This window comes from Bradysia coprophila (assembly GCF_014529535.1).
Source record: "Bradysia coprophila strain Holo2 chromosome X unlocalized genomic scaffold, BU_Bcop_v1 contig_79, whole genome shotgun sequence".
In the NCBI taxonomy this organism is placed as follows: domain Eukaryota; kingdom Metazoa; phylum Arthropoda; class Insecta; order Diptera; family Sciaridae; genus Bradysia; species Bradysia coprophila.
In genome coordinates, this window is record NW_023503370.1 from 1,605,169 (window position 1) to 1,618,093 (window position 12,925).

Consider the following 12,925-nt stretch of genomic DNA (forward strand, 5'->3'; position numbering starts at 1 on the left):
GTTGATGCGATGGGACTGCTTCGTTTAATGCAAGATGTACAGTTTTCTAAAGATCTTTTTTATTAGCTTAGCATTTCATACATTTCTATCGATCAAGATGTTAGGGTGATCCACATCAGCCATTCCATGTTGCAAGCTTTTAAGCTTTAGTTGAAATGAACTGGAACATCGCTAAAAATACAGATAAAAATATGAGTGTCGGTCTTTTCACATACATTAGAAAATGTATAACATAGTGCTAAATTCAAAGATCGACACAGCGACTCAGTTTTGTGGATTAAGCAGAGAAAACTGAGAAAATGAATTGGTCATTTGCATAACTAGAGACGCAAAATCGAAAAGTCAGGTCTCTTTTCGTATACAGTCACACACAAAAGTGCCATCGCGTTATCAATCTCTTATTTGATTAATCCACTTTATCCAATATTCCAATATTGTGGAACGCATAAGAATTTGTGGAACATAGTTACGGGCCTGACACTATTCACGCTATTCCTCATTTTTTAAATGCTGCTATTCATAGAGTGCCCAGTCCAGCCCGTGAACATAGTGGAATAAATAAAAGATTGATTATACGGCGACACTCTCAGGTGTTCATGACTGCAGTTGTGTTGATACGAGTTGGAGCCGAGGTCAATAATTACAATAAGAGGTGACTTTTTATTTTCATCGCGACTCATGTCAAGGACTATAACGAATAACCATGCTAAGGCCACCGAAAGAAGTGCCGCTTTTGATACAAAACAACGCACTGCAAGCATTAGTGATCGTAGTGACAGCTGTCAAATTATAGAGTACTATTTGTCAGAATTTTTTTTCCATATTTTTTACAGTGCCAGAGTTTGTATGATGTATCTAGGTGTCTAGTATCAGTACTCTATTCAGCGTACCATTTATGCTTGAAGTGTGTTGCGAAAATAAAAATTAGAAAATCTAACTTACATATCTCTGTGATATCCTGCATAGTATTGTGACGACTTGTCAGTTGCGAACGTAGTACTTTTGGCTGCATACATAATTGCCGCCATCAGTGCGCCATTGTTCAGAATACCCGAAGCTATCGTTGCCATTTTCAGTGCGGGTAGTAAAAATGGAAGGACAGTTCCCATCAGTACAGCTGGCAATACCATGGCTGGTAGACCGAATTGAACTAAATATTCGTACGGTTTTGTACGCCTTGCCCGTCCATATCTTGTCACTTCATTCGACTTTGGTAATAATGCTGTTGAATGTAAATTTAATTGATTCTATGGTAAGTGTGACCAAAAAGTAAAATTAAATTTTTGTGAAAGTTCCAAGTTTCATCTTTTTAAGGTGGCACGCTTATAGCCAGTATAAAGATTAGATCTGTTACTTCATTTGTAAAAAGTAGCACTTGATGTTTAACACAAAATTTTTTACTTCACTATATAAGATGATGTTACCCGGAATTCATTGCTTATTTTTGTCATTGTTATCGGTAACAAATGATTGCGAGTGTATCGGATCATACATTGGACGTGATAGTGACATCAACAAGTGCAACGACAACGTTAGTGGGATTGGGTGTGGTGAGTGAGGAATTATTAATTAATTATTCAAAGAAAAATGTCTGCAATACGTACCTTTCTTTAAAGACAAATTGATCGTATTTTCTGCGCTCGGCACAACTTTAACGGTCACACCAGGAATGAAATGAAGTTTGATCTCTCGGTTTTTGAAGAAATTTTGAAAACTTCTCAACAATCGATCATTTATTTCCGTTTCACTCATCTGCACATAATGTTTGTCGAATAAATTGTCTCTGATATCCTTTGGATTCGTTAGCAATTGATTGATAAAATCGGCTGTGATATTACCACTGTTCACATTCAATGTATTCCGTTCCATTCGTTGTAATACGAAAATTTTCATGCATTTCAATATGTTTAACTGTTGCATACATTGGAAAATTTGAATCGGAATGGACGCCTTAACATATGCCACCGAATCGTCATTTCGTTGTTCGGTGGAAATGATGTTTGTGTCTTGAACACTTAATTTATCGATAAGTTTTGAATTGATGCGATGACAAAACGAAGCCGTTGTCATATATGAAATAAGCAGCACGTATACAATGAATTTCATATTTTTTTAAATTATTTTTTCGGTTTTGTTTTTAAGAACTAAGTTTTGAACACTTTTTTGATTAGCTTTGATTGATCGGTTGATGTTTCCCCAGTTATGAGAATCGAAACGCTATCAATGTTTAATGGTTTACAGTCAATGAAAGACTAATATTCAAACCACCGTTGAGATACATTTTCTTTGGTTATTTAACAATACCGTTAAAATGCAAGAAAATACTTATGGCAACCTGTCTTTGCAGTGAGTTTTATTTATTTCATAAAATCAGATGAGCATATGATTTAGACATAAAGCAGAGTAACAGAAAATCGGTGTTATGATTGAACGGTGGGCTACGCAGGCCCGTACGAATCGATAATATCGAGCTCAATAGCACAGTGTGACTAAGCCTTTTGTGACTTCATTTGTTCAAATTGAAGTTTAGTGATACAAAATCTTTTACTTCATTTGTTTCGACATTTGTTTCATTACATAAAACCACACTTATCAGAGATTATCTTTCATTATTGTCATTGCTGCAGAATAGGCGTTTAGAAGCTTCTGAAAGGTAATACTCCCGAACCATTTAAATTGAGATTTGGCGACGGGTAACCGACTACGCAATATTGTGTGAACCGACTTTTTAATTTCCATGAGATGTTCACTGAACATTTTAAGACATGACACCATTTACTTGAGTTGTGTATGTATTTACCGACCTCTGCTACAACTCGATCGGCAAATTTCGCACAAGAAGTGTCATTTTCACCATTAGTGACATTGGTAAGTAATGTACTACTTATAAGACACATTACCAAATAATTATGTCTCATCACGTTGGAAAAAGGTAATCCTTCGTAATATCGAGTTTTGCATCCACATTTCGTTTATCAACGAGATTTTAATTACTTTTCCGTGAGCATAACTTGTTAATTACCATTGCCTGAAACTTCGGTGAGACTAACAATGCGTAGCATTTCAAATTAAAACCGACCATTCCAACTCACACTAGGATCTTGTTGATTACATTTTTTTTAAACGTTTAAAATTGATATATCGTTTAGTATAACAATCTCCAGTCGGACTACGCAGTACATACACACACAGCCAATTAGAAATATTCAATCGTAATTGGATATAAAAATTACGGACATAAAATGTATCTACGTTTTTGTTGATAAGAAATATAATGCAGCTAGCACACTTATTTTATGCCTCACACTTCTCTATGTTCTTTCCGGTTCTATATCCATAACCATGAAATCACTATAAAATCGGTTCATCATTTGCTGCACTGTACAGTTAATTGAGGTAATAGGAACACGTTCTACAAGACAAACCACCACAAATATTTGGTGCATTGAATGAATGCTCTGGATTACGATCCATAGATAGTCAATAAAGTAAAATTGCAACTAACACGATTAACCTTAATTTTTCCACACAGAATTAATGCTTTTCTTTGTGCGTTTTATTTCGTTCAGAAATTGCGAAAAAAGAGAAGAAATGGTTAAGAAGAATATGTAGACATGGACGCACTTAAGTATAACGAAGTATTTTAATTCTAATGAAGAAAAAAAAAAGCCACAAAACAATTTTCATAGCATTTCCGAAATTGGATTTTATAATTTAACAAATAATTTGATCCAACGTTACTGTTCATATTGTTGAGACTTTTCGGTATTGAATGAAATTTTAAATGTTGATCAATGAGAACCGTTTTTGAATTTCATAATACAAGACTTGTGAGGATGTGGAAAGCTTGCGCTAAGCAGCTTGAAGTGGGAGGGTTGACGAGCTGTAGGTCGTGGAAATTTTGGAAAATATGTTCAAATCAAAATGTTATCACAAACTAATCAACGTCCGACAATATAAATTTTTGCATCGAAAAGCTACATCTCGTCAGTTTTCAATAGTTTACATAAAACAGCACTTGTAGAGCACTCCTACAGCAGCGGAGAAAGATATAGATGTATATAGATCTTTGTAATATGTATCTTCAAAGCTGTAATTTTGATTTGATTTTTTTTTAGTTATTTACATGACAAGGGATAAAAAGTCCAGTTTTCGTGTGAAGTTTGTTGATCCGAGACGAAGCCGAAGTCAACAATAACACGAAAACGTGAGATTTTAGTTTTTATACCGAGTTTTGTAATGAATTTTATATGCTGTTTTTTCTCAAGCCAATTTTCTTTTTTTTTCCCCATTATCCATTAATTGCAGGAAATTACAAAAAGATGTCATAATATTACCGAAATTTTACGTTGATAATATTGCGAGTTCTCACGATGAACTCTTTAATATAATTTAAAATGATCAAAAAATCAAAAATTCGAAGCATGAAATTTAATATGGATGTACGTGTCAATTTTTTGAAAAGACAAACTAAAACAATCCAAAAAAACTTGAAAAAAAAGTTGGTCCATTGCCTTAGAATCACTGCCTGAATATTGCGAAATTCGCACTGTACCTGTAGAGCCTCAATATTCACAGAGTGAGCCTAAGGCCATGGACCAATTTTTTTTTCTAGAGAATGGTGAACTTTTTCATGCTCTTTCAGAATATACAAACCCCAAATGTTTCATTTTCAAAATAGCTTCACAAATTGTGCGTATGACGTAGTAAGTTTTGTAACGAAAAACGTCACAAGATTACATGTGTAAAATGTCACAAGAACAAAAAATGAATCTTCGATTTGTGAAGCCATTGGGAAAGTGATAACTTTTTAATTGGTGAACTTTGAAAGAGCATAAAAAAGTTCACTAAAGTTCATCTTTGAACCCGTGAAAAAGTTGGTCCAAGGTCTTAGATTCGCTCCCTGAAACTTGCGTTTTTGGCATAATATTACGTTTTTCGCAAGGTTCAGTGAGCGAATGAAGGACCTTGGACCTACTTTTTCTCTGGTTCAAAGGTGAACTTTAGAGAACTTTTTTATGCTCTTTCAAAGTTCACCAATTAAAAAGTTGTCACTTTCCTAATGGCTTCACAAATCGAATCCGCATTTTTGGTGTAGTAGAGTTTTTTTTAACGTTTTTGTAATTTTGTAATGTTTGCTATACAAGAATCACAAAACGCACGCTCGATTTCTGAAGCCATTTCAAAACTTAAAATTTTGCTGCTCATATATCCTGAAAGAGCTCCAAAAAGGTGCACCAAGGTACACCGATAAACCTGACAAAAAGTTGGGCCAAGGCATTAGGCGCCTCTTTGAACGTGGGTATGCACGACGGTTTTTTCACAAATTTTGAAAAGTTAGTTAAGCGACTTGAACGAAATTTTTTGTCGGGTTTAAAGGTGCACTTTGGTGAACTTTTAAAAGCTTTCGAATGACACCACTCTCAGCTATATAACTTATCTAATGGCCTTAAAAAATGAAGACTTACTGACAGTACAAAAGTGTCATTGTAGCCACATTACATCTTGTTTTTGCTTTTTGTTGAATTTTTCGATGTTTTTCAACGAAAACACTTTTTATTTTCATTTTCTCATTTCAAAGTCTCCTTAATTTGGAAATTCGTTGTGTTATTCTGGCTCCGTAATGATTACCCGGCATTGATCGGCTCGCTTGTTACGATTCTAAATTCGACGATGGAAACGTTAGAGCTGCAAATGTTGGAATTCTTAATAATTTGAAAGTACATCATAGAACGACAAAGAAAAGGAATAATTTTATCATAAAAATATTTGTTTAGAGTCATGACATCTTATTACAATTTCCAGCAACTTCGTAGAGTCGAATCAAGTGCATGTATAGTATATTACTATACAAGGGAAGGAATTTGACATTTCATGATACGAAATATGAAATTATTTCCCGAGTGTAGTAAGTCCGTTTTCCATCCCTAGTAAAGGAAATAAATATTATGCACCTGTGTCAAAATGTTTATTTTGACGAAGATGTGGTGATTATGATACTAAGCCGAAGTAGAGGATCATAATCCAACTCGTCAAAACATACATTTCGACATAGATGCAAGATTTCATTATTGAAGCAAGTACCAGTTAAGTGCCAGTACCAGTTCGAGCGTCTTTTTTCCGACGAAACTACTTACGCTCTTGTCCATTATAGGCCTTACCCTAAAAAAGTTTTATTGCTTAGTATGAGATAGAGAACCTGGTTTTCGGGTTCAAACATAATTTTCATGCATGTTTTTCCATTCTCCGAAAGTATTAGAATACTATTTTACATGTCATTTTACAAGGGATAAAAAGATGAAAAGTCTCCTTTTTCGTGTGAATTTTGTTGATCCGAGGCGAAGCCGAGCCATTTTTATACCGAGTTATGTAATAATTTTTCATGCTGAGGGCTTGAAACATGAAAAGTACGGTTTTCGACACATGTAGCATGTAAATACTATTAAATACTATTACTAAGGAAGCATGATTAGATTACGTCATCATAACCTATTGGGACTCATGGCTTAAAACCTTCCTTTTAATAATACAAGACCAAGACCATTCCTCATACGTAAATAATTTGCATGATTTAGTCCGGATTGAAAATTTGTGAGTCGAGAAAGTTGTGAGGAAGCGATATAACTTCTATTACTGTTTTCCACCAAAAATTCTAACGACTTTAACTTCCAACTACTCATGGGGTGAACTTACTGTTTTTACTTTTAATAATAACTATTTAGCCATAGATCAAATCAACCTACAACGACGGTAACCTTATACGTATAACATGAATCAACGGTAATAGATCATTGGGCTATTAATATCTGCGCACCACTATAAATATATCGTCCAATTTGACTAGCTGTTGCGCTCATCCAAAATTAGAATTATCTAAAACAGGAAATAAATCACGATTTTGATCATTTTTTTATGGCTTTGCCAAATAGCAACAGTGGCAATGTCATGTTCAAAAATCGTCCAAAATGAATTCAATCAATTTGTATCGTATAAATAAAGCCCATTCTTCATTAATTATTTTCGGAATGGGTTACGTGACCAAAATGCCAAACAATGCTGTTCTTTTGTTCGAATTATTTTCGTCTATTGTATTTGATTGGAAATTTGTATTTTATTAATCCATATTACTTATTGATTGCAAATCCAAAATGCTTGCGTATATAAATATTGACACGATACGGTTTGATTCTCCGATAGCCTGCAAATAAGTCGTCAATGCAGTTATGTTTTCACTGACATTTTTGTTTTGTTTAATTAATTTATTATTGGTCATCAGAACACAACCGCATTTTCACTATTTATTTTTAGACGCTACAAATTCAAACATCTTCAAACTCTGCGAAACATACATTTTATATGCACAGAGTGGGTTACACTATAATATGATGCGGATTTAACGGTTTTTGAAGGATTACTCATCGATTTATTTGAATTGTAGAAGGATCCTTGAGAGAGGTTGTGCAATGGAATTCCTCGATTGCAATCCACTCATGGCAGTAGTAAGTGACAGTCGATGACAAGTATCCTTTAAGAAATGGGCTGATGCCATTGATGAACGTCACTAAACAATTTTCAGTAAACATTATAGTAAATCCTGTACGACAAAGGAAGCACTGAATGGACATTTTCATAAAATAAGAAAGATCGTGATCAGTTTGAGTATATTTTCAGCATCGACAACGATATAGGGTAACTGACCTGACAAGCCGACATAGGGTAACTGAAATGACAAGCAATGACCTGACGAGCCACCTTTATTTTAGTAACTAGCCACTAGTTTTTAGCGCTCGTAAATGACAGGGACTCACCCATTTATCCTTTAGAATAACATTATTGATAGACAATCTAAATAATCTAGTACTCTAGTACTTCACACTAGTATAAAAAGAAGTGATAATAAAGAACTATTTATAACTCTCCAGTACTATTCCTAAGTTGGTGAGTTAGTTAAATTAAAAGATTTTATTCAATTCATTCTACAAAGAACAGTTTACAAAAATTAAGAGAAGGCAATAAGAGAAAAATTCAAATGAAAAACTAAAAACTGATTTAAAAAAAGACTACAAAAGCACTAGAGAATGTAAAGTTCCTCCATTGGTGGGCTTTTAGGAATGCTGTTGATGACGCACATAGCATTGCCGTGTTGAATCGCAAGTGAAATTCTGTCGATTAAATAACGTTTCGATTTCGGTTCTCCCGTTGATTCGGATCAAGCTCGAACCGATTTTGTTGATTAGATCAACGGCTTCCTTTGACCACGGTCCGAATGACAGTGAGTTAGTTGAAATGAATAATTTTCAATTACTAGCTCTTCATTTGTTAAACAAAATAATTGCAATCCATACACAAATCAGGTTACAAGTTTTATTTTCATTCGATTGTAAGTGAAATATTTTAAATCTTTTTCGTTTTTTTGAAATTATTTTTTTTCAAAAAGATCCTACAATTAATGTACATTTTGCACTGCGGTCAGTCCTTTTAGTTCTCACATCGAATATAATTTGAATAAGTTCATTGAAATTGGATTATACAGAAACTTTTTGTGACGATTTCGACCTTAAAAGCCTTAAAATCACTATTGAAGGGAAAACTACGCAAGCAATTTCTATTTCATCTGTAAGTGGCAAATATGATTGGAATGTAGAAAAGTTTTTTGTGCATCCGAAAACTGAAATACGACCTATTTTGCCATGATTTTTCATTAAGAAATGTCAGTTTTTCCCGAACTATATATCGTGCGGGAAAAAACTTCATTTCTTTACGATTTATAGTGCGGGAAAAGAATTACATGGATTTTTCTATGACTATACGATTGATTAAATTTAATATGGTGAATGTGAAGTGTGTATGTTTTCAAGTAAATTGATGTGTCTTGTCTATTTCAGTTGTCCTATGCACAAAACGTTGTTCGTACCTCGCTTCGCTCGTAAGGAAAACTTAGGACTGGTGCTGAAAAAATCGTCATTTCGTGTCTTGGTGCGAAAAATACTATTTTGTATCAATATGTTGCTTGCTGCTCAAGATTAAAAAAAGTAATAGATTCGATAAATATGTTAGCCAATGACCAAAAGTCACATACGCTAGTTGTCTGTGAAAGATAATTGTTTTCCTGAAAACTTCTGAAAATCATAATTTCGACGATTGTGAGTATAAATCATCAATGTAAGTGTATTGAAGAGTAAAAATATTATAGAAAAACCTACTGCTGTTGTCTTTCTTTGTTTCATATTTCATTTATAGCTGGCAAAGTTTTTTGAAAATTAGCTTCCCAATGCTGCTAATATAAAGAATTGTTACCAAATAAATAAAAAAAAAGCAAAAACTATATCATGAATGATGAAACGTGATTCAATTGGTATAATTAAGTGTCTTATGTGCGTGCACATATTCAAATTATGTGACACTTTTCTTTAGTTTGGGCAGTAAGTAGCGAGTAAGTATTTAACGTTTTTTTTTTTTTTAAATTTCGGTGGGAGATCCAATAAATTTCCATTGTCTTTAAAAGCAATGGTTCATTCAATCAAAATAAGTCGAGCCAAAATCATTAATTTGCAGTGATCGATAATTAAAACCAATTAAAATGTTCAAATCAGAAAATTGTATTGTGGTGGTGATTGCTCTGTTGTATCTTGTTAATATATCGTGGTGTCAGGATACTACAAATAATGAGGATACCAATGTTACAGGTGAGCCGGACGATAATCTGTTGTGCTCAAACCTATAAGAACATAGTGTGTTCGCTGCCATCCCGTTTCATCATTTTTAAGTGTGAAGTGTAAGACAAAATGTTCATGCCAATCAAAACGAAGGATCAAAACTGACAATTAATTGATCATATGCAAATCTACTTGAATATCGAACGGATACGTTTTTGAATTGCTCGTCGATCTTATTTTTCTATCAATCTCAATCTCGTGGTCGGCCAGTCGTATTTTCACAAAGATTTCGGGAAACTGTGTGAATACTATTGATCAGTGCATTTCTGGGCATATAAAGACGTGGACATTTACCCCATTTTGGATACCATCTACCAGGCATCACTGTAGCCACTATTCGATGGTCTATAAACTAACCTTTATATAAATTTCTAACAAACTACTAACGCCAGAAACCCGTTCTTTCTAGCGAACTGAGAGAAACTTTGCCCAGCGGTATTTTGATTTGGAAAGCAATGTGAATATAGTTCTAGATATCGAGGCCTCTGAGTAAATCTAACGCTAGTAGTTGGAATTCTTTGTCTATAAGTTTTTTTTTCATTATGTCACAGCCTCTAATCGAATCATTTTCCTTTCCTTTTGCAGAAAGTCGAACATTCGGACATCATTTCTTAAAACGTATTAGTTTTGCGCTCATACCGGCTTCGTTTATCGTCGGAGTTATCACTACATTATTAGCTGCACTAACTGTGGTATCGATTAAAGGTCTTGGAGTCGGAGTACGTACATCTTGTTTTATGTTTGTTTTCTCATTACCTGACGCAAATTATCATTTTTCAGATTATTCTTTTAGTAATTGCTTTTGGCCAAATTCTTTCGCGAACTTTGCCGGCCGCACTGCCTCTATCATCGTCGACACAATATCAGGCTCCATATCCGGTGGTGTACTCTCAACGCCAAGATCCAGTGTGGATCGAAAAACCAGCGTGGCGATAAATTTTATCGATTTTATTCTCTTATTTAAAGGCACAGCATAGCACTTTAGTGCTGCAAGCAACAAGAATTAACATCGAAAAGATTCGGCGCTTGTTAAGCCAGTGTTAATGCTTGGAACACTAAAGTGTTGTGTGTACGCACAGACAATTTATTTATTTATTTAATTTATTTTAAACTTAGTTCTAATAAAATTCAAATCAACGAATTCACTCAATTTTTACTGTTAGTTCCTTGATAATTAAAGTCTCACCCACTTAGTTCCTCAAAAAACTCTAACCTCATTTGATGTCAATTTGTGGAAACTTGTGGAACTTATTTAAAAAAAAAAACACGAAGCTCTAAGTCTTGCTATCCTCTTTGAGTATTCTCGCTATTCACAGTGTATCTGATCATATTTCCCGTGGGGACATGATAATTTGCACCTGTAATCGAAAGAGATCACTTGAAGATTGCTGAATGTATGAAGTTTGAAGTGAAGTGACGCATGGTAGATGGTAGTAATAATCCCGAAGAAATGTGTATGTATAAGCAGCGTGCTTGGATGAGTGAAGCAGGTGATAGAACAGCTGTACCAAATTAGGCTTGGTAAACAATAATTCAGGACTTTTCCGTAAACAGCGAGACAACTCAATAAATTTTGAAAAAAGGTAAAGTTATCGACCATTGACACACCCATAATTAAAAATGGAAATGAATTTTTAACTTAATCGTACAATATACTGATACATCATGCACCTAGTTTCCATTTAATTTCATTTTCGCATTTTCATTAAAAATTCTTGTCGCGTAGATAATTGTATACAAATTACCAGCGAGAAACTGCCACTTCTTTCACGAAGCATTAGTTGATAATAAAGAAAGCAAAATAGTTCGAAACGTATTGTAATGCTGTGATCGTGACGAATTGATAAAGAGACCTTCAGACTGTGTTGTCGGAACCACTTTAAAGGGCACTGTAAAAAATGAAAAGAAATTTTCACTTGTCTCTTATTTTAAAAGAGCAGGCAATTGAAGCCAGCGTTAGCATTCTTAAATTACGTTACTATTACTGGTAACTGGAAGGTATGTCAATTGATTTTATTACGCTGTTTCTTTCGAGATTTTATGTATAAATCAAATACAGTCGGCTAATTTTCTAACTGCTGATTTGACTCGGATTTATTAAACATCGTCAAAACGTCTAATGAAATGAAAATTATTGCTAGTGATCGACACTGATCTATGACATTATTTGTTTCATAACAAAAAAACAATTTACGTTTATTAACATCAACTAAATCAGTTGGAAATTCGATCTGATCTTAAAACTGGCTTCTCGTGCTAGTTGGAAAAATGTAGCATGACCGTGTAAAGAAGAAATAGATTACTCGGTTCGCTTTACTTTTTACGCAAACGTATTCATACTTTTCTTTACTGGGGTAGTAGAACAACTTTTTTTTGTTGTGATGCAGATGCCGCAGATGTAAAGTTCTTGTTGAAATTCGCAATAAATTTAACGTGAAGATGTTTTATGTTAAACTCGGAAAAAGAAGGTGACCGTTCCAAATTTTGGACCGGTAAAACAAAAAGAATTGTCGGACAACATCAGTCGGATTATCACTTTTATTTATTAAAAGTTGATAGGTTAGTTCACGATCTGGTTTGGACATTTTACTTTTAACGAGTAGGACATGTGTAATTTGAAGACGACGCCAATATTCACAGATGAACCTGCATCGTATTTTTCTCTAGAATTGTGAAGTTAATTAAAAGCAATCGTTAAAGTTCCATTAAAGTTCCTAACTGAACTGAACTGAACTGAGTAAAATTGCAAAGGTAAAGAATTCCAAAAGGTAATTTAGTCACTGTGCCCTGGTTAATACAATCATTATCAACGAAGTAATGACTCATTTTCGGGAATTCAGTCAGTAATAGTAAGTTTTATTGGATGTTGCGAAAGTAATTCATTACCTGAGGTAACAATTTTGCGATAAGATCAAACTCACAAGTGTTGCTTTGGTGACTGTTTTTCGACAAGTGTACCTGTGTACCTCGTCTTCGGCTCGCATATGCAAACTATACACTTGTCGAAAAGACAGTTACCGAAGCTTGCTGATCGAAAAGACAGAAAGTTATTTCCGAAGTAATGTAGTACGTAGTAGCACCCAATGTATTATTGGTTTACTACCGGCCCCGTGCGAAAGTTGATTCTCATAGAAACCGAAAATACTCCAAGTGTAATGGATATTTTTCGCAGGTGGCAAATTGCTGTGTAATGGTCAACTTTCGCATAG

The 12,925-nt window shown here is 34.3% G+C and overlaps 2 protein-coding genes across 2 annotated transcripts; one reads left to right on the forward strand and one right to left on the reverse strand.

Moving 5' to 3' along the window:
- Positions 1 to 39: 39 nt before the first annotated feature.
- Positions 40 to 2,332, reverse strand: LOC119070445. Its single transcript, XM_037174796.1, has 3 exons — positions 1,605 to 2,332; positions 943 to 1,222; positions 40 to 171 (listed from the first exon to the last, which is right to left on the reverse strand). The coding sequence occupies exons 1-3, from the start codon at positions 2,104 to 2,106 to the stop codon at positions 147 to 149; spliced, it is 807 nt and encodes a 268-aa protein (XP_037030691.1). The 5' UTR covers positions 2,107 to 2,332; the 3' UTR covers positions 40 to 146.
- A 7,174-nt stretch (positions 2,333 to 9,506) lies between these two features.
- LOC119070447 (protein apnoia) lies at positions 9,507 to 10,851 on the forward strand. The gene is made up of 3 exons (XM_037174798.1): positions 9,507 to 9,686; positions 10,302 to 10,435; positions 10,497 to 10,851. Exons 1-3 carry the CDS (start codon positions 9,581 to 9,583, stop codon positions 10,650 to 10,652), a joined length of 396 nt encoding a protein of 131 aa, XP_037030693.1. The 5' UTR covers positions 9,507 to 9,580; the 3' UTR covers positions 10,653 to 10,851.
- The last annotated feature ends 2,074 nt before the right edge of the window (positions 10,852 to 12,925 follow it).

Excerpts from the sequence above, each read along its gene's own strand:
- LOC119070447 (XM_037174798.1), top strand. The coding sequence starts at position 9,581 with ATGTTCAAATCAGAAAATTGTATTGTGGTGGTGATTGCTCTGTTGTAT. Across the intron at positions 9,687-10,301 it reads TGAGGATACCAATGTTACAG|AAAGTCGAACATTCGGACAT; the intron begins GTGAGCCGGACG and ends TTCCTTTTGCAG. Across the intron at positions 10,436-10,496 it reads TTAAAGGTCTTGGAGTCGGA|ATTATTCTTTTAGTAATTGC; the intron begins GTACGTACATCT and ends ATCATTTTTCAG.
- LOC119070445 (XM_037174796.1), bottom strand. The coding sequence starts at position 2,106 with ATGAAATTCATTGTATACGTGCTGCTTATTTCATATATGACAACGGCT. Across the intron at positions 1,223-1,604 it reads CAATTTGTCTTTAAAGAAAG|CATTATTACCAAAGTCGAAT; the intron begins GTACGTATTGCA and ends TACATTCAACAG. Across the intron at positions 172-942 it reads GCAGGATATCACAGAGATAT|CGATGTTCCAGTTCATTTCA; the intron begins GTAAGTTAGATT and ends CTGTATTTTTAG.